Source organism: Dreissena polymorpha, chromosome 5 (assembly GCF_020536995.1).
Source record: "Dreissena polymorpha isolate Duluth1 chromosome 5, UMN_Dpol_1.0, whole genome shotgun sequence".
Lineage (NCBI taxonomy): Eukaryota > Metazoa > Mollusca > Bivalvia > Myida > Dreissenidae > Dreissena > Dreissena polymorpha.
This window is the reverse complement of record NC_068359.1, coordinates 82,209,564-82,230,256: the sequence shown is the minus strand read 5'-3', so window position 1 is coordinate 82,230,256 and position 20,693 is coordinate 82,209,564. Positions and strand designations below refer to the sequence as shown.

Genomic DNA, 20,693 nt, shown 5'->3' with positions numbered 1-20,693 from the left:
TAGTTTTTGTATTCAGTTTCAAATCGACAAAGATTTCACTGATATAAATGTTAACATAAAAAAAAATAAGATTTAGCACTAAATGTCGTTTCTCGAGTGTTGAACTTTTGTTTCGGTTTGACATAGCTATGTTTGATATCGCATGATCCAGATACGAAATAAGATTGTATTGGGACAAATGATTTGAATGAATTTCATTAATATTGGGTTATAAAAGGCCTTAGTGTTCACAGTTAAACAGTTCACAGTTCATGAAGATTGGGCAATAAACGTTAAACGTTTGCTCTTCAGTTTGACGTAGCTATGTTTGATATCACATTATCCAGTTTCGAAGAGGTGTGGGCAAAGTATACGACTTAAAGGATGTTCACAAGCTTTCACTTTTTAAGAAAATCTGCCCCGGCTATTAGTGGCTATAATTTTTAACGGCATAAAAACATCTTTGAATTTATTAAAACAAATATTTCATATTGAGTGTGCACACATAAAACGTATTGTGTTATCAGAAGATTTTCCCCCACGTGACGAAGTTTAAAACTCGGACAAGATATATTTCGGACAAATGTACTTACCAAGAGGCATGGATTCCATTAGAAAATGTCGCCGCTACATTGTTCGCATCGTAAATGTTGATAAAAAACGAAAGAATGTGATCAAACAAGCTCATCCCGATGACCTTTCGAGTAGTGCTGCTTTTTCTTTGCCGCCTATCAATTTGGTTTAAAACACAACCATGTAATAAAGATGAGTTTTTAATTTGCGTCTCTATATGTATAACATTTCGAATGATGATTTATAAAACAATAAATGTAAAATAAATGCATCAAATCATGCATAAACAAAACAAACAACTTCAATACTGTTAAATACATTTAGTTTTATAAGAAATATTTGAAAAACAACAAAGCTATGGTCTTTTGGGCGAAAAGCAAAGCTTAAACCATCGTGTAAGGAGATCCTATGAAAACTCTAACGCTTAACAGCTTCACAAAACGATGTCAGTATTGTACACTACTTAATGGACCAGAAATCTAAAAGTGTCAAGAAGATCGTCAATAGAAAGCTGATGGTACAAAATGACACATTAAGCTAAACCTTTTTCTTTATGAAACCCCAAAACATAGCTAAAATGACCATTTTTGTAGCAAATTCGGCCAAATAAAAATTTACGCAGTCGACACAGGCTTATCAGGGACAACATTTTCTGCCTTTGTGTTTTTGTGTTTAAAGGAAGTCTCATCTTAAGGAATTCCGGTTTAGGCATCAGGTGACGTCCCCAATCATCCCGTGCGGACTGCACAGGCTAATCTGGTGCGATATCATACGCACCTGCATTAAGCACAGAACGCGGCTTAATTCGTCTTCATAGAAATTAAAATCTAGAATTTCGTTGCATGACTAAGCAAACGAAGCAGCGGCAAGATCTGTTGACATGTTATGTACATGTACACACCTATTACACTGTTCTGCTTAACGTTGCTTAGGAAACAAGCGGTGTTTGTAAAACATGCCCCCCCCCCCCCCCCCCCCCCCCCCAGAAGCCAAGTGGAGTCAATTCAGGATAATTGTATATAGATATTTTAATATAACACGCATTGAACTAAAACCTCCTGATATGCTAATCGATATGAATATTCCTTCTTTTATGACTCTGCAGGATACTTATTTACATGTGTGACTGACCTTTGACCCGTTGACCATACATGGATAAGCAGCGGCCATTGGTACCAAGTTACTATTATACAAATATGCATAATCGCAGGTCAAACTGTTCTCACGATGATTTACATCTTCTTGTAATAGCCCCATTCACCTCGAACTTAGATCTGTTGACCTAAAAATAATTAGACCTCTTCCTTCTTAAGTAACCATCATAACAATTTGCATGATTACAGGTTAAAGCATTCTCAAAATTTACAACAATAACCAGTTTCACTTTAAACTCCATTGTGACATTGACCTTTAAACTGACCTCAAAATCTACAGGTGTCTTCATGACCACAGAAGTAACTGCTTTGTAATTCTTCTTGATCATAGGTAAAAGATTCTCTAGATAGTGTACCAAAAGAAAAGTTGAATACATAATATTACAAGCCCCTGTGACCTTGACCTTTGATCAACAGACATAAAAAATCAATTAGGTGTTGTCCTATCATACCAAGTAATCATAATACCAATATGCATGATCATATGTCAAAGCATTCTCTCGATATCATGCAGACACAAAGTGTTCTAGAGATCATCTGATCAACCAACTGACCTTACAACGGTCAAACTGATTGACATGTACATACGAGTAACGTTATGAGAAAACCGGGCTAAATGCATGTGCGTAAAGTGTTGTCCCAGATTAGCTTTGCAGTCCACTTTCCGCCTAAATTGCATTTTTGCTAAGAAGAGACTTCATTTAAATTTAAAATGTCATAAAAGCAGAAAGTTTTGTCCCTGATTAGCCTGTGCAAATTGCACAGGATAATCTTGAACGACACTTTACGCACATGCATTATGCCCAGTTTTCTCAGAACGTGACTCATATGCAGTACAATATACCCCTCCTTCTGTGAGTCGATGGTGGCATAGCACAAAAAACAGCAATAAAACAAAAGCTTCACAAAAATAAATTATTATTATCTAATTCCTTCAACAAATTTAATAAACTAAGATTTAAGATAAAAACTTGTCACAGACCGCATAAAGCACAACTAAAATACATAAAAGATATAATGCTATGTACAATTAAGCTGCAATATGTTTCCAACTAATATTGTTACAATGCTTTCTTCTTGAGCAATGCACATTCTTGTATTTTTGAAAAACATGAACTGTTCCACCAGAATAAATGTTAAACATGCTCATGAAATGAAACTTTCTATACTGTTACACTGTTTTCATTGGAGTTGATAATGCACTTTAAAAAGTTACAGTAGAAACATATTTCATATAATTCGTCAGAGTTCTTTTAAGTGGCTACATGCACCAATGGCTCCATGCTTTCTAAAGTCAAATCTTAACTTGTAACAGTTATTTTAACCAATTGAGATAACAGAGCAAATTAACCCTTTCCCACTTAGATGCCAAGTGAAAATGGTTATGTGCAAACAGCATAAAACCAGAACAGCCTGCAAGCAACTCGCAGTCTGTTCAGGTTTAATGCTATTTGCTGCTCATCAGTATCTAGTAAGAAAGGTCTTAAATCAAATATAACTTTCTAAGGGACTACAAATGCATGAAAATTCGTATCTGAGTGGTAAAGGGTTAAAGAAGAAATCTCATTAGTCAATATTTTAAGAATAAGACTATGCTTGATAATTAGACTTTAAGTACAACATGGAGAGTCGGCGTGTGACATTGTTTGTATTTATACTTTACAATTTCAACAGGATATTTGCTGATACCCAAAGACAAAGATCAAAAGAATTGTGAAACAATCCAATATAATAACACAAAAATAAGACCTAATCCATAGCACAATAAACAAAATGCTGAGTTAAATGAACACTGATGCCCCTGGTGGAAGCCTTGTCAATATCATTTCAACGAGTCTTAGTCAGAAAGTAGGCCACTGTCAAGGTCAAAACAAGGTCGGGTGATGTGTGGTGACCGTTGAATGGAAAAATCAGAGCTTTTTAGTGAGAAGTATTGATATTCATCAAAGTCAATTTAAATCAAACGAGAATTTTAACCTGAATAATCAATTAGTCCAAGTCAAAAACTGGGTCAATGTCAGGGTCAAAATGACGTAAGGCGATGTTTGTGTATTGATCGTGTTCAAAAACATCAGTCAAGCAAGTATAATTAATGATGTTAGGCAAAACATGTCGTTTTGGCTTAACAAAACATTAAGATTTTCTGTATTTGTTTTAGTGAAAAAAAGAGTTCAATGTAAACATGAAAATGTGTTCACGGTATGCTGGTGTAATGATAGTGTTCATAGAACGCACACATGCAAGTATCAAAGCTTTCTAGCATGCTGTAATGATGTTAGACAAAAGTGTCATTTTTGGGTTAACAAGAATTTTGACCTTCTGAATAAGTCCATATATAGGTCATTGTCAATGTCAAATTAAGGTCAGGTGATATTGCTGTGAAGAGATTTTTCATATATAACATCCATGCAGGTATTAAAACTTTGCAAAAAGCTGTATTAATGTTATACGAAACATGCCAATTTGGGTAAACCAAGAATAAGAACAAGTCCAAAAGAAGGTTCATGTCAAAGTCATAACGAGGTCAGATAATATGGGTGATTTAAGGGTCGTCATATATTAAATCAATACAACAATCAAAGCTTTGTTGAAAACATTATTGCTGTACTATAAAACTTTTCATTTAGAAGTAACATCTTACAGACAGAAGAACAAACAGGTCAATCATTACATGCATCTCAGCATCATGTATATGTTGTCATTTCCTTTCCAATAAAATTGGTAAGGTCAAACTAATATATTTGTTTTTGGGTCAACAAACAAATCTTTGTCTTGTGGCTCATACATTTTATTCTCAGAACATGAAACCAGTGTTAATTTACTGATAAACAATGCTAAAAAATATATTTAAAAAAATACAAGAAACATTACAATAAAATTAGCCATATAACTGGGCATTTCATTCTTATGAACAATAATAGAATAAAAAATCTGCTCACAATAATAATTGATGAAGAAGAGATCTATTCATAATGCACCGTCTGAAGCAATGTTAAAGACAAGCTGTAGCACTCATAGTCAATTGCAAGCATGAAACACTATACTGCTCATGAGACAATCGCAATATTCAATCAGAGCGCCCGATTATACGGGCCATTGCGTAAAAAGTCGTAAAAATACCCATTAGAAGGTGTAAGTATTGAGAACTATCACTATTTTCAACATTTAGGAGAGAGCATATAAAATCTAGGCATTGATTTAAGTTGAATAAAAACAACTGCAATAAGATCACATACTGTACTTAATTGAAGTTAATTATAAAACATTATCATAGATGTTTCATGCAAATTTATCCAGAAACTTCAATTTATGGAGCAATGAACCACTATTTCATATTTTTAGTAACAGTGTCCTTTACCTTAACCCAACAGACCCAAATGAAGAACCCCCATGCTAGGTCTGCATGTAAGCAACAACAACAAAATTCAGTTTTATACCTCTATCCAAACTTGAGTTTTTTACTCAGAGGGGGTAATCACGTGATAGTTAAGATGGCGACGTTCATGCTGAGACACTTGTTTTTCGCCGGTTTATACCCTTTATTACTTTTGTTTAATTGTTAAATGACGCTCACTTTCCAGCAATTTCAGTAAACATGTGATTAGCGTTTATTTCGTATTTAAATTCGCTTTATATCTCGACTTTACTCCACGCACATTTTCTTAGCGGAGCTTTAATTAGGTCATCCAGCTAAGAAATTTTGCAGCGAGTAGTCGAGATAAAGAGCGAATATCAACGTGACATAAACGCTAGTAACTTTCTTGCTGATATGGCTGGAAAGTGAGGGGCATTTAAAGGAAAAATACAAGTAATAAAGGGTATAAAACGTCGAAAAATACCTGCCTGAGCATGAATGTCGCCATCTTGACTATCACGTGATTACCCCCTCTGTTACTGGAAATCATTTTTTTCACTTTGAGTTAAAGTGACCTTGACCTTACTGGATTAACCCATTAATGCCGAGTGGACTCTCCCATCCTTCTAAATTGCCCGTTTTAATTGGATCAATTCATTTCTGAAATTAGGTATGTCTGGTACATTTATATCTTTTTTTAGAATATTTCTTACAGAAATTATTTTAAGCAACTCCCATCCTAAATTGCCCGTTTTAATTGGATCAATTCATTTCCAAACTTAGGGATGTCTGGTACATTTATTTCTTTTTTTAGAATATTTCTTACAGAAATTCCTTTAAGCAAACAGCGCAGACCCTGATGAAACGCCGCATCATGCGACGTCTTATCTGGGTCTACGCTGTTTGCCAAGGCATTTTTTCTAGACGCTAGGCATAAATGGATTAAAATGAAATCACATGCTATGGCTGTGTGAAAAATACCTGAAAGCAAACCTTAAGTCTCTTCAATCCACATGATATTAAGAATGAGCCATTTCTATATCTTTTGTTATAGTTACCTTGATCTTTACCCTATATGCCCCACATACAAAACATCCAAACACTTTCCAAAGCTTGGTCTCAATCCAATATTGCTATATCTTAAAATTCATCGAGATTGATGAATTCAAATTAAAGTTATTGACTGAAATCCCCATTTTTTCTGTGTTTTTTTTTCTTCATTTAACCCTTTCAGTGCGGGAACAGATTTTAAAGGCCTCTGCAAACAGTTTGGATCCAGATGAGACGCCACAAAACGTGGCATCTCATCAGGATCCTAACTGTTTGCTATTCTGATAGTATTCTTTGAAAAAAATCGAAGAAAATGCTAATTTTAGAAATTCAGCAGACGACATTTAAGCAGACGACAAATTTCCCAGCATGCAAAGGGTTAAAGAAGCCTTGACCTCATTGAACTGAAATTCAATCCCAAGATAGATCTTCATGTAAGTGTTCTTGACCCTGACCTCTCACACCCCAAATCTAGGCCTTCATCATTATTATTGGTCACACAAACTTTAACTCTTTGCATGCTAGGATATTTGTCGTCTGCTTAAAATGGTGTCTGCTGAATTTCTTAAATAAGCATTTTCTTCGTGTTTTTTCTTCAAAGAATACTATTAAAATAGCAAACAGTTTGGATCCTGATGAGACACCACGTTATGTGCGAACGCCTTCAAAATTCGGTACCAGCATTGAAAGAGATAAGTTTTAGCACTGAAAGAGATAAGTTATTAACCAGAAACAATGTGTTTCATCACCTGGAAACTGGACACCTCCAAGCCCTCCTCCCCCTAGTTACTCATTGACAAAATAGGTCATGTGGTTCAGTCTCCTTTAGCGTCAAACCCTATCAGGATCCCTGCAATCTACCAGTAACTGCTAATTAGTACATGTTGGTTCATATATATTACCTAAGCCTTTGTATGCAAAGGAAGCATTGGTATCTTATCCCTACCTGCTAATCTGATAAAGCACCAACACAGTAGTTGGCCAGTTTTTCAATGTTAGTTTCTCCTGAATGATTATTGAGTACCTTTCGAACAGTTTCTTCTTGTTCTGGAAATATCCCTAACAAAGATTGCAATAACTCCTGAGTCACCTGTTCTGATCTGCTGCGGTATTTGGGACCTTGATTTGTGTTTACCCAAGCATTTTTACCTTGACCTTTGTTTGCCCATGCATTTTGTCCTTGACCTGTGTTTGCCAATGCACTTTGACCTTGACCTGTGTTTGCCCATGCACTTTGACCTTGACCTGGGTTTGCATACGCATTTTGACCTTGACCCGTATTTGCCCATGCATTCTGTCTTGTTCCTTTATTTGGTGTGTTAAAAAGTGGTTTAGTTGCTCCATCAACTTCATCGCTGTAAATTATCACAGGTTTATAAGGAGAACTAGGGTTATTCTTATAGCCGGTGTTGCAGTTTTGTCCGTCTTGCAGCCCGGTCTGATAATATCCTTGACTCGGTGGATGACCACCCCTGCCTTTTGGTGTCACTGGATAGTCCATTCTAGGTTGAAAATGTTGATAAGGAGCAAACCTGAAAATTATGAATTACAAAATAAGCACCAGTTATAAATAAAATATAAGATCTGACCCGAGTTTTCATTTTTACACCATAATTTTATTTTTTTAAGCCCATTAACACTAAAAATAATCAAATATTTTGTACAATATTTTGACAAATAAAGATAACACATAAAAAATCAACGATAAATGTGGTCTGGTAACATAGATTTAATGTGATACAAAATGCTTGTGTTTTTTGTGTGTGTCACAATATATTCCATGTGAATTTCCAGCTACAATATCTGAACATTAACGATCAAACGCAAGAGTGGCTTCGGACAGCTTTGGAAGCACAACGTATTTCTCATGAATACGTTGTTCTTCTGATGCTGCCTGAAGCCAGTCTGGTAATTGTTCAAACACCTTGGAGGAAAATTAATATGGAATATATTGTCACACAACAAATCAAAATTGAATCTCGTTATTAAATCTATGTAACCATACCACAATTGGCATTGAAATTTAACAATTTCTATAAGTATAAGGTACACAGTTTTTTATGGTTCAACTTTATGTTACGAAATATTTTGGGAAAGATTCCTTGATTTTGAGTATTAATGTTACTTAATAAATGAAATACACAGAAAACAAGGCACTGCATGTTAACATAAAAAAGCTGTTTGTAACACAATTGTGCCCCTCTAGCTAGATCTAAAGCAACCTAGATTTTAATATTCAGTTTTGATAAAGATAAATCACATTTTTGGACGTAGGTAAGTGAAAGAGGTCTACCAACCACCCAAAAGAAACAATCATACTGAAAAACCAATTTACCATGAGCTGCAGGGGAATCTGACAGTAAGTAGTAAGCATTACTAGTAGTTAAAATACTAGTAGCCAATGGCAACCAAAATCTGTAAGGTTGGTAAAATCTCTAATTGGACACTACAATTTTTTTAAATACAGTCCAAACGCGATGGCTCAAACTTGCTTGACTCAAATTTCCATTTGGCTTGTACTCTCCTCGAAGCACTGATTTTGTATTGCTATATATTTCTATCAATTTGCATAGGGTGGCTCTAATTCGGTAGGTGGCAATTATCCGATGGCTCGAACTGTTTTCACAGTCCTTGTAACACTTTTCACAAGTTTGGCTCGAACTTGTTTGGTAATTGATTTGAATAAAGTATGGAATAGAAAACTTTGTTTCATGGTGACAATTCATGAACACAACACAGGCTGACATCATGTCCTTAACAAAAAGCGAATAAACTAATACATGTAGGGCTGTTTAATATTTCATCGATGTGTTTACAGTACTTATGCATGTTTTGTTTCATAGTGCCGTTTCTTACATGTACCCCTAAATTTGCTACATAATAAAAATGCGCTGATATAATATAAATTTATTATATTATTTTTATATGATTGCATGTGCAACTGTTATGAAATATCAATCAGTGAAATATTTATTACATATTTTGTTTTGTTAATTCAAAACTAATAAGGAATTTATGTATATAAGCAATCTGTTTGCTCGAATTCCGGATTGCTGGAACTTTTGTTGTTGGTCCCCGAGAGTGCAAGCAATTGGGTTTTTAAAATAAAGCAGATTTTGGCTACTTATTCTGATTTCTCAGCTCCAATCTAACTAAAAAAATATGTTTAACAAAAAATTTCACTCAAAAATCATAAGATTATTTGCAAAATGAAATTTTATGAGAAAATAAAATGCGTCTGGGTGGAGTTTTTTTCATATCTAACCTGTCGAGATCCGTTGATACCCTTAGGAAGTCATCCAGGTTGGGTCCAGTTCTGCCTAGGGGGTCGTTCGGAGGCATGAAGAGGTCTCTCACAAAACTGTACATCAATAGTCTGAAATTGGGTTCAACATTCAACAAGATTACTACTGCGAAATGCCACTACTCAAACTAAGCTTCAATGTGATCATCTTGAGCATGAAAGTATGACCCGTATTCTGGGGAAACCGGGCTAAATGTATGTGCATGAAGTGTCGTTCCAGATAAGCATGTGCAGTCAGGGATGAAACTTTTGGCTTTTATGGGTTTTTGTATATAAAGGAGGACTCCTCTGGACCAAAATTCAGTTAAGGCGGAAAGTGTCATCCCATATTAGCATGTGCTCACCTGAGACCCAAAGGAACTAAACTATTCTGGGAAGTTCAAAATAATAAATGTACTTCATACAGACGGGAACATACTTTACTTGCCCTTTATTTTATTTAACTGATCCAAACCATTTTCGAACTCAACCTTCATATCCAGGAAACAAATTAAATGACCAAATTTTAAAAAGATTGGACCAAAAATGTGACTTCTAGAGCATTCACATGTTTTCACCATATACATATAGAGAAAACTGCCCCGCCCCCTGGCGGCAATGTTTTTTTCACCGATCTGGACCATTTTCAAACTCGTCCAAGATATCAATGAAACCAATGTTTTGACCAAGTTTCATGATGATTGGGCAAAAATTGTGACTTCTACAGTGTTCACAAGGTTTCTCTTAAGCCATATAAGGAATACTGCCCCGTCCCCTGGCGGCCATGTTTTTCAATGGACCGAAACCATTTTTTTAACTCAACCAACATATCATTAAAACAAACATTTTGACAAAGTTACAAGAAGATTGGGCATCAAATGTGACTTCTACAGTGTTTACAAGTTTTTTCTTTTTTTTACCTAGTGACCTAGTTTTTGACCCGACACGACCCAGTTTCGAACTCGACCAAGATTTTATTGGGATGGAGCTTCTGACCAAGTTTCATGAAGATCGGACAATAAATGTGGCCTCTAGAGTGTTCACAAGGCAAATGTTGACAACTGACGCACAACGGACAAAAGGCGATCACAATAGCTCACCATGAGCACGTTGTGCTCAGGTGAGCTAAAACTGTGCATGTCCAATGATCTAATTTGCTTGCAGTTTATGATTAAGGCAATTGTCGTCACTCAATCACTTAATTAAGTTAATTGTATCACAGTTATTCCCATCTTGGCTCCAACCGTGTCTGAAAGTCATAGTGATCCCCCATTTGGGACCCTACCGTGTCTGAATGTGAGAATGATCCCCTATTTGGGCCCCTACAGCGTCTGAACATTGTAAAGAGTGTTCCCTACTTTGGCTTGCATCTAAATGATGATTTTTACCTATTTGGGCCCCTACCAACTCTTGATGATGTTCCGAGTGATCCCCTATTTGTGCCTCTACCGTGTCTGAATGTCAGAGTGATCCCTAATTTGGGCCCCTGCCGTGTCTGAATGTCAGGGTGATCCTATATTTGGGCCCCTACTGTGTCTGAATGTCATAGTGATCCCCTATTTTGGCCCCTACTGCATCTGAACGATGTTAAGAGTGCTTCCTACTTTGACTCGCATCTGAATGATGTTTTTCCCCTATTTGGGCCCCTATCAAGTCTCGATAATGTTCAGAGTGATCCCCTATTTGGGCCCCTACTGTGTCTGAACGATGTTAAAAGTGCTCCCTACTTTGGCTCGCATCTGAATGAGGTTTTTCCCCTAATTGGGCCCCTACCAACTCTTGATGATGTTTAGAGTGATCCCCTATTTGGGCCCCTAATGCGTCTGAACGATGTTAAGAGTGCTCCCTACTTTGGCTCGCATCTGAATAATGTTTTTCTTCTATTTAGGCCCCTACCGTGTGTGAATGATGTTTTTCCATATCGCCTTCTCCTCCATAAGATCTCTGTACTGGTCATTAGACACTATGATGGCATCTTCAGCCTCGGCCAACTCCAAAACAAACCTGGAAAATGTAAGGAGGAAAATAAAGGCTATCAAACTGATATTTTAAACACATTTGCTTACCTTTATACATTCTTTACTTCTTGTCTTAGGGACCATATGAGTATGAGAAAATCTAAGGGCCCACCAAATATATGGTAATAATTTGTGCTGACTAATTTCTAAATCCCCTAATTACCATGAAAGACAATAGTGTCAATTGTGAATTGATATTGATGGGAGCACCATCCGGGGGTTTTCTTCTACAGAAAAAAGGCTGTAAAACGGACCCGACCTGAAAGCAAACGGACCTGATCCCAAACTGAAATTGTAAAAAAATTCCCAATTTCAACAAAGCAATTAAAAATTCATTATTTTTTTAAGAAATTGGTGTCTTATCATAATTATACCTCAATTTTATCTTCACATCTAACAAAGTGTATTAATATAACTTACCGGTATATGATTTGTTCCCAAAATGGCCAGGAAAAGGCCTGATGAGTCAATATTTGATGATAAAAAAAAAATCCCAATTTCAATTATTTGGTCCATTTTGTTGATAAAAAAATCCAAAATTTCAATTGTATTGATTTAAAAAATCCCAATTCGACCAGACTCCTTTTCCCAAAATGGCTAGAAAAACCCTACCATGATTTGGCACATGAATTTATTTCCAAATCTCACAGTGAACGGCAAAGTTACTTGCAGGGTACGAACAAATACTTTCACTAAAATATGTAAAACTTGTGAACTTCACACAAGCATGGGCTTGGATATTTTGAATATTAGTGACAAATTATTTCAAAATACCAGAATGCATGATGAAGTTAGTGGTTCGACCCAAGCATGCAAAACCATGTTGCTTTCCTCAAGGTTAAAAGTCACACTAAACACTTAGCAGCATTTTTTTTGCCCAATTGGGAAAAGAACCAGTACCAGCCCAATTAGGAAAATTTGCACGAAAAAAAAATTGAAATGGGGAAAATTCACGTCATGAAGTCTTCATTTGGGGAAATTGGTGCATTTGATTTTTTGCTCACTTATACTTTATAATTGATAATAAAACTGCATAGGGAAACTAAATAAATGTTGCATTTAATTTATTTAAAACAAATATTAAAAAAAAAAATATTGGAAACCTTCAAATGGGATTTATTCTGACAGATTAAATGGGAATTTTGTCGGGTTTTTTTTCAAAATTGAGAAAGTGCCATTTTCTGGTTCTTTAGAAAGAACGAAAACAATCAATGCTTTCAGTTTGAGCATATTCCTCATATGCCTTAAATGAAAGGTGTACATATGCATTATGTATAAGGAATATGAACAAATTTCAAGTTTCAACTGTGACCTTGACCTTTATGCCAGCAACATCGTTTGGCCAATGACGCATCCTCTAGTCAAGATATGAGTTGTGTTCTGAGAAAACTGGGCATAATGCATGTGCGTAAAGTGTTGTCCCAGATAAGCCTGTGCAGTCCGCACTAAATTGGATTTTTGCTTAGAAGAGACTTCATTTAAACAAGACATAAAAGCGGAAAGTGTTGTTCCTGATTAGTTTGTGCGGACTGCACAGGTTAATCTGGGACGACACTTTACGCACATGCATTATGCCCAGTTTTCTCAGAACGCAACTTATATGATGATCATATGTGCCAATTTAGTTTTTAAATCCCATCATGCATGGCAAAGCTATAGGGCGGACATAAAATGCAACACAGAAGCAATCACATACATGACAGTGCTCTAGCTAGGATTTTTACCCTTTGCATGCTGGGAAATTTGTCATCTGCTAAAATGTCGTCTGCTGAATTTCTAAAATAAGCCATTTCTTCGATTTTTTTCAAACAATACTATCAGAATAGCAAACAGTTTGGATCCTGATGAGACGCCACGTTCTGTGGCGTCTCATCTGGATCCAAACTGTTTGCAAAGGCCTTCAAAATTCGGTTCCGGCACTTAAAGGGTTAAAAGAGCAGAAGGGGGCTTTTTGTCAAACTGGCCCTTTCGAGCGTGTGGTTGTATCCGGAATGCACCCGAATTTTTATATCATAAATAATTGTTAGAATATACTATTTACTTTATTATAAAATCATGTGTACAAAAAAATGTCTACGATGAGGAATAAATTAATAAAAAATGTAATGAAAGGTTTATACATTTTAATAATTGTAATTTCATTGTGCAGTGTGTGGATTTCAATTTTTTTTAGTCACTTTCATCTGCGATAAACATGAAATTCATGATGAAGATGGTGAGAAAACTGTTTGGCTTGTATAAACGAGTGGAAGACTAAAAAGCCTTAGTCACACTCAAAATTCTTGACCACATAGGCATGTACCTGTCATCATAAGCAGCCACCATTTTTCTCCCTATCTTTCTGGATGGCGTAAAAACCAGCACTCCCTTATCTTTCAGTTCCTGCAGAATTTCTTGGTCAAGAATGTTGTTGTCTGGGCCAGGTCTACAATTACGCCAATTCGGCACAAACACCGTTATCAGGTCATGACCTCTCTGCTTAAAGTAGTCCACGCAGATCTGTATGCCTCGACACGAAAATATCTTTCCATTGCCATGCCTGAAAAAGGTTTAGGCTGAATATTTTGCATAAACAAAAATAGTTAATTAATAGGTTGAAAATAAGAAATCTAAAGTTTTAACCAATCCATTTAGGTTTATTCAAGCTAAGTGCTTGATCAACACACATGCCCCTAATTGCTGCTGTAGCTTTGGAAAAAATGTTAATAGTCACAAGCAGTTATTATACAAGAATCTACGAATCAGGTTGATCACTGATCTTCTGCTAAAAGTAGAGCATAAATATGGCTCAATTATTCAAAAAGAGTAGGGCAATCATTTTATGCCTCCAGCATGAATACCTATATGAAATAAATGTCAATTTTCTATAGATTTTATGTTATGTTCATACATATTAAAAGACATGTACAGTAGTGTCGATTTCCATATATACAAATACTTCAGTGAAGCCTGATACACCCATGCCATTTTTCTTTAATCAAAATCGGGTGCGGTAATCAGCCGGGCCCATTCCCAATGGAAAAACGTACATATTTATCCCAAATGGGAGCTTAACATTCCTCAATAAAATGTTCCCCCCCCCCCAAAAAAAAATTTTTAGATCTCAATATTTTGTTCGTCTCACATCCATTTCGGTTCAACCTAAGTAAATACATTTATAATACTGAAAACACTTGTATTCTCAATTTTGAAGCATTGTTTAGCAAAACAATAACATGAATTTCCCGATTTTAGTCAAAATGCCGAACATTTTCCCAATCCACAGGGACACGGCCCCATTCCCAAAATGGTGGAAAAAAAAACACTGCATGCTTTACCTAAACTAGTATCGATAAAATTATATCAATCAAAACTTGAAATACTAGTAATATCCTTTAAACTTCTGGGTACATTTAACGAAACGTCAGAGGCATACTCACGTCATTGCAACATTTGAGCCATCAATAACAATGGATCTCAAATCCTTGGGATCTACCGGCCCCTGTGACTGTGATTTCCCTGCCAGTTGGACCGGAACAACAGCCTGCATGGGCTTGTGTGTCCTACCCTGAGGCGACTGGGGAACCTGGTTGCCTGATAATCCTATTGGACGCTGACCCTGATCCATAGCTGGCAAAGCCGAGGGCTGAGTAAATTGATGCTGTCCCTGATTGGTATTTGGAGTATTTGAATAGTGATGATATTCTTTCATTCCCTGATTGGTGGTTGGCATTTTGGATGCCCTTGAGAAACCTTTTTGTCCCTGGGTTGAAGCTGGTCGGCCAGGGGTGAATGGCCCAGTCTGACCACTATCTTTTTTTCGATTGGGAACTGCGGTGAATTCCTCAAGGGTCCCAACTGATCCTGATGGCTGTAGAGTATCATATATTCTCAAAACACAAGTTTGATCCTCGTCATTCGAGTAGGTTCTTGATGTAGGGTGCTCAACAGGAGTGTTCTTTTCAAGTTGTTTGGTTTTATTTTTTTTATTTCTCTTCTTTTTACTTACACCATCAGACGCTTGATATTTTTGTTGTTTTTCAAAGTTTTCTCTAAGCAGTTTTTGCCTTTCTGCATTTCTGCGCTTAAGTTCTTCCACAGAGCAATTTTCATCTTCCTGCTGACAGTCTCTTAGCAGCATTTCTTTGTAGCCCTCAGGAATGTCAGTCTTTACTTTTCTTATTGCCTTTGGGGCCTCCACTGGGCTTGGTATCACAACTTCTTCAACTGATTCTATAATAATGTCATCTTCATTATTGTTAGCTTTATTGTCACTGGAAATGTCATCCCTAACTTCTACAGACTGTTTTACTGATGAGCCACGACTAGTTGAAATTTTTTGCACGAGGCTGAAGAAGTCTGATGGACGTGTTGATGCATCCACCATAGTTAAAGCATACTCAATATGCTGTTTTTCAAACCCTAAGCGGGTAGCATAGTCTTGTAAGTATTTTTCATGTTCACTAACAGCTTCGGTATCAGATGCTTTGTGTTCTGAATCACTTAAATCACTCAAATTCAAGTCAGCAAATTTATCACTAACGTTCCCTATCTCCATTTCATCACTGTCATCATAAATATGCACTTTATAATTCTTCTTAGAGTTAGAGTTAGCATCCGATGCACCTTCATCAAACAAAGCATCATCATCAATGTCATCTGCATCATCATCTTGCAAACAATTAAGCAACACCCGCTGAACTGAGGGCTTTGCATGTTTATAATCATCAACACTGCATCCACCATCGCTGTTCTTCGAAAGAGCTCTTTCTAATTTGTCTGACAGTCTTTTTCGACCACAATTTGTGGAAGGAGAAATTTTAATAACACCAGCTTCGTAAGAGTTAAAGTCGCCATCAACAGCATTTTCTATGATGGATGTTCCAACTAACTCTTCAAGACGAGACAAAGCTAATGTGACAGCAAGTTCAGAACCTGTGATTTCAAACTGGGCAATATTTTCAAGAGGTTTAATGCATGCATTTGTTTTTATTTCGATTGCTTCCAGTTTATGGGCATCTGACAATTCCATAGCAGTGTGCATTGGAAACTGAACAACTTTCCGCTCTTCAGGAGTACAGATGGCTTGGATGTAACTCTGCAATAAGAAAAATAAACATTCAGAACAATAATTCTTAAAATGAGTGAAAAGCTAAATTTTTATATTAAAAAGGGATGTATGATAGAAATTTGGAAGTGTCAACATACTACGACTTTTGTTATTTTTTCCAAAGTTTGTAAACTGTTAATATCTTCACTTGCAGTGGGTTTTTTTTCACCATTTTGGGAATATGTTTTGACTATAATTGGGGAACAAGTGTGGTTGTTTGTTTGTTTTTGCTAAAAATGCTTCAAAACTGATTATACAAGTGTTTTGAACATTATATTAACTAAGGTTCAACTTATAAAGCTGGATGGGAGATGAAATAAATGTTAAGGTCTGAAAAAACATTTTTTTTTGTGTGGAAACCTTCAATTGTGAATTGTTAAGGTCCCATTTGGCAAAATATATTCTTTTTTCAATTGGCAATTGGGCCGAATACCTTCTCCAAATTTGAACAACTAAAAAACACTGACTTGGTTTTCTCTTTTCTCGTAAGTATTAGTAAGTTTATTGTAAAGAAAGGCCTCTGGCCCATAATACAACATGTTTACATAATATATATACAGATAATACAGAGAGTTGTCCCTACGTATATATTTACTATGACATTTGACTGGAGAAAAAACAAACAAACATACTAAGTATAACTACGTTCCATATGAAAATGGTAATGTAATCATGATAAAAATTGTATTATATTGCAGAATGAAATGAGTCGCTTATTATTCATGCTAACGCTTATTATTCATGCTTACAGCTTATGTCACTCATTAAATGACAAATCACTTAATATAGTTTTTAAGCTACATGTATAATCAGTGCTCCAGATAACATGCGTAAAGGCGTAAAAAGGAATTAAATTTCTTAAATAACGATTTAGATTTAAAATCTTTGCGTAAAGTTACGCATTGAAAAAATAAAACACGAAATCGAAATTTTCGAACGTGCGTTAAACTTCCAGTAGCAAATTATTTATGGTAAACATTTCATCCCGGTTCTGGCTCGTCTAGGGGCTCAATTAAAACTACAACTTTAAATCAAAGTCACTCAAGCGTTTGCTGTGAGGAAGAGCTACACCTAAGAACGTAGAAAGGCCAAACGGTCTCGATTCTGTTCTACTAGATTTGCAGGCGAGTCATTACTGTTAATTGTACCTTTTTAATCACACTTATTGTAATTTTTATACACAAGTAATATACTGTATACCTATTCAAAATGCCATTAAAATTAAATGTTAAATATAGTTTTTGATATGACTTAAACGGCGACCAAAAGGCCATTATGACCTATATAATTATAAAATATAAAGAAGTGAAACTCCAGCTGCTGGAGCAGTATTGAATTTTCATTAAAAACAATTAGTTGGTCCTTTATTTAAGGCAAGTGACCGATTGCCCAAACAGTACAAAACCAAAGTGTGAGTGACCGTTTTACAGAAAAAATCTAAATGGCCGACTGAAGCGGTTTATTGAAGCGTGGAAGGCAAAAAAGCCATTTCAGTGTCAAAAGTCCTCGCTGCATGCATTTTTTCAATTAGATTCAAATACCCAAAGCATGGTTTCGTCAATACACATGTAATTGATGAACTTATAAGCTCTTGCGTAAATGACTGCGAATCTAAAGCACTCAAAATTATTTGGTAATATATTGTTAAGAATTAATTTTATAAATAGGGGGTAAAATAAGAATTCATTTTTAAAATAGGGAGTAAATAAGAATTTGACCAAATTTTTATCTGGAGCTCTGTGTATAATACTGCATAATTAACACTTTATATAACATGAATAATTATAATTACAGAATAAATAAAAATGTGGAAGAAAACAGAAACATGTTACAATGTAACAATAAAACAATTTGTCACTAAACGGATTAGTTAAATCAAATTACACCTTTGTTTTAAATTACCATAATTACTGTAAGTTTTCGGACACTTTTTTAGCAAAAAATTAATATTTTTTATGACTCTTAATTATGGTTTTCGTCCTCTTAATTATGGTTTTCGTCCATAATTAATCAACAGTCTCTTAATTTTTGGAAAGTATATTTTACCGCGCTATTCTACAGACTTTGGCCCGGCTTTCAGTTATCTTGTGATCATTTGATCACGGATTTGTACAACCGGATATAAGGTCATACAACCTTGCAGATGCATGATGCACGAGGGCAATAGATCATTACAGTTGCGTAATTGATTAAAAAACCATTCCATAGAAAATAAAAACACTGAACAGCATACTTTTACATTTTTGTTCTATATAATTCTATTCAAGAGTTAGCAAAGCTGGGTTTATTTTTAAAGCAAAAAATGAAGAGTAAATCACAGAAAATTATTGTATTTTGTTGCTTAATTTTAGGACACAGACAAAATTAATTATTTTAAAGTGTCAGAAAATGGCTAGATTGAACTTTACCGCTACGCAGTTGTGTACCTCTGTCAACAAAGCGGGGGTTTGGGGTCGGTAGCCCCCGATACTAAGGAAATATATAGGATAAAAAGTATTGCGTTAATTGTAAGGTGTTAAGGGCTAGGGTTAGGGTACGCTGTTTGATGTTAAGTGTTGCGTACCGGTAAAGTTCAATCGTCCCCAGAAAACTTTAGAGTATCCTGTGTATTTACAAAGAAATTAAGGATCATGTGCTACCAACTTGATGTGTGTAACTCACTGTAACTTGTAAGCTTAATTTAATGCTTATCACTAGCAATAACAACCTTTGAACTCTTTCTGTCAACTGGATCACCAAATATGATTAACCATTGTCCTTCATCCACTTTTGAATCCAACTGAATCTGTATTTCATACATCCTTTGAATCTTCTCTTTGAATGCCTTTACAATTGGGATGTCTTTCTTAAACATAAAAAACTCATCTTTATCCCGTTTTGGTTTTCTTGGATACTTGCGAGACGGTTTTGTTGAAGCCATGTTGATTTCAATATTTAGCTCTCATATAAACTAAATCCAACAATAAAGTTGTTATTTCTATGAACGAACTATGTCTACATGTATTTTAATTTATTTACAAATTGGAAACGAAATTGGGGATTCCCAACGGTTCTAAAAATAATTTACTATTGTGAAAGTAGCATTTCCAGTTACTCATATTGGGTATCGGGTCCGTTCGCCCTAGTTACACGTTCGCCCTGGGTCCGTTCGCCCTGGGTTCGTTCGCCCTATATTATCATGTGCATATCGGGGTATGAACAGTTGATTGTTCACACATATAAGCAAGTTTGAACCTTAAGTTTTCATTAATTAATATAGTAAGCAATTAGTGAAAATAACTGGCCTTTGTTACAAACACGCTTACAAGTTAAAGAGCGCCGTTTTGATTTTTCACACATGCAAGCAAGTTTGTACCTTAGATTTCATCATAAATTAATATAATAAGCAATTAAGGAATATTACTGGCCTTTGTTACAAATACGCTTACAAGTTAAAGAGCGCCGTCTTTTATATTTCGGTAACACTTTTTTGTTTGATATGTTCGGAATAACCTAACTGTGAATTATCACAGTATATAAAATGGAGCTCAAATGTCTGGTTCTATTATTTCAAAAATGGATAATCTGTTGTGCATTTCGTGCAATTTGGAGGTACGACATGCGATTACACGCGACGTTTGTGAACGGTGGCAGCATCGGCTATGTGGAGTTTAATTTAATTTGTCAATTGCATACAATAAAAACATATCGTACGTACTTTTTCTATATATTTTAATGTTCCTTAAGGATTTCATTATTTCCATCTAATGTAACTGGTAACGGGATCTTCATTTACGTACGATAAATTATTTAGTTCTTAATAATTTATCATTCTGTCCATTACGGTCTTAGTGAATGTTGTCTCTATCGTATTTCATTTTCAATTAGCATTAAATGCTACCATTCTTCGACTTATGCGAAGTAGCGTTAAGCGCTAATATCCTTTGATCCATTATAGATGTAATTAATTAAAGAAGCTTGCGTTTGCGTTCTTGATTTGGTAAACAATTTAGATTGGAATTTGCTACTCGCTCTCTTAGCTTACTAAACTGTTTTATTATAGAACATCAATGTATTTTTCCATATGTTAGAGTTTGTAGCTCACCTAGCACAAAAAGTATACCGATGTGGTTTTGTGAAAAATGGGCTTAATGCGTGATACGGACTGCGCAATTCCTTAAGTATTTCTAACAATATACAATAGTTATTCTAA

At 35.5% G+C, this 20,693-nt stretch overlaps 1 protein-coding gene and 1 pseudogene across 1 annotated transcript; one reads left to right on the top strand and one right to left on the bottom strand.

The window, feature by feature from the left end:
- Positions 1 to 20,693, top strand: part of LOC127882000 (zinc finger protein 737-like) — a 259,848-nt pseudogene that overhangs the window by 121,845 nt on the left and 117,310 nt on the right.
- Positions 1,525 to 19,545, bottom strand: LOC127882019 (NEDD4-binding protein 1-like). Its single transcript, XM_052430401.1, has 6 exons — positions 19,209 to 19,545; positions 14,832 to 16,489; positions 13,715 to 13,951; positions 11,291 to 11,398; positions 9,377 to 9,487; positions 1,525 to 7,643 (listed from the first exon to the last, which is right to left on the bottom strand). The coding sequence occupies exons 1-6, from the start codon at positions 19,419 to 19,421 to the stop codon at positions 7,061 to 7,063; spliced, it is 2,910 nt and encodes a 969-aa protein (XP_052286361.1). The 5' UTR covers positions 19,422 to 19,545; the 3' UTR covers positions 1,525 to 7,060.

Coding starts and splice junctions, on each gene's coding strand:
- LOC127882019 (XM_052430401.1), bottom strand. CDS start 19,421: ATGGCTTCAACAAAACCGTCTCGCAAGTATCCAAGAAAACCAAAACGG. Junction 16,490..19,208: donor TTGACAGAAAGAGTTCAAAG/GTTGTTATTGCT, acceptor TTCTTATTGCAG/AGTTACATCCAAGCCATCTG. Junction 13,952..14,831: donor GGCTCAAATGTTGCAATGAC/GTGAGTATGCCT, acceptor AACCTTTTTCAG/GCATGGCAATGGAAAGATAT.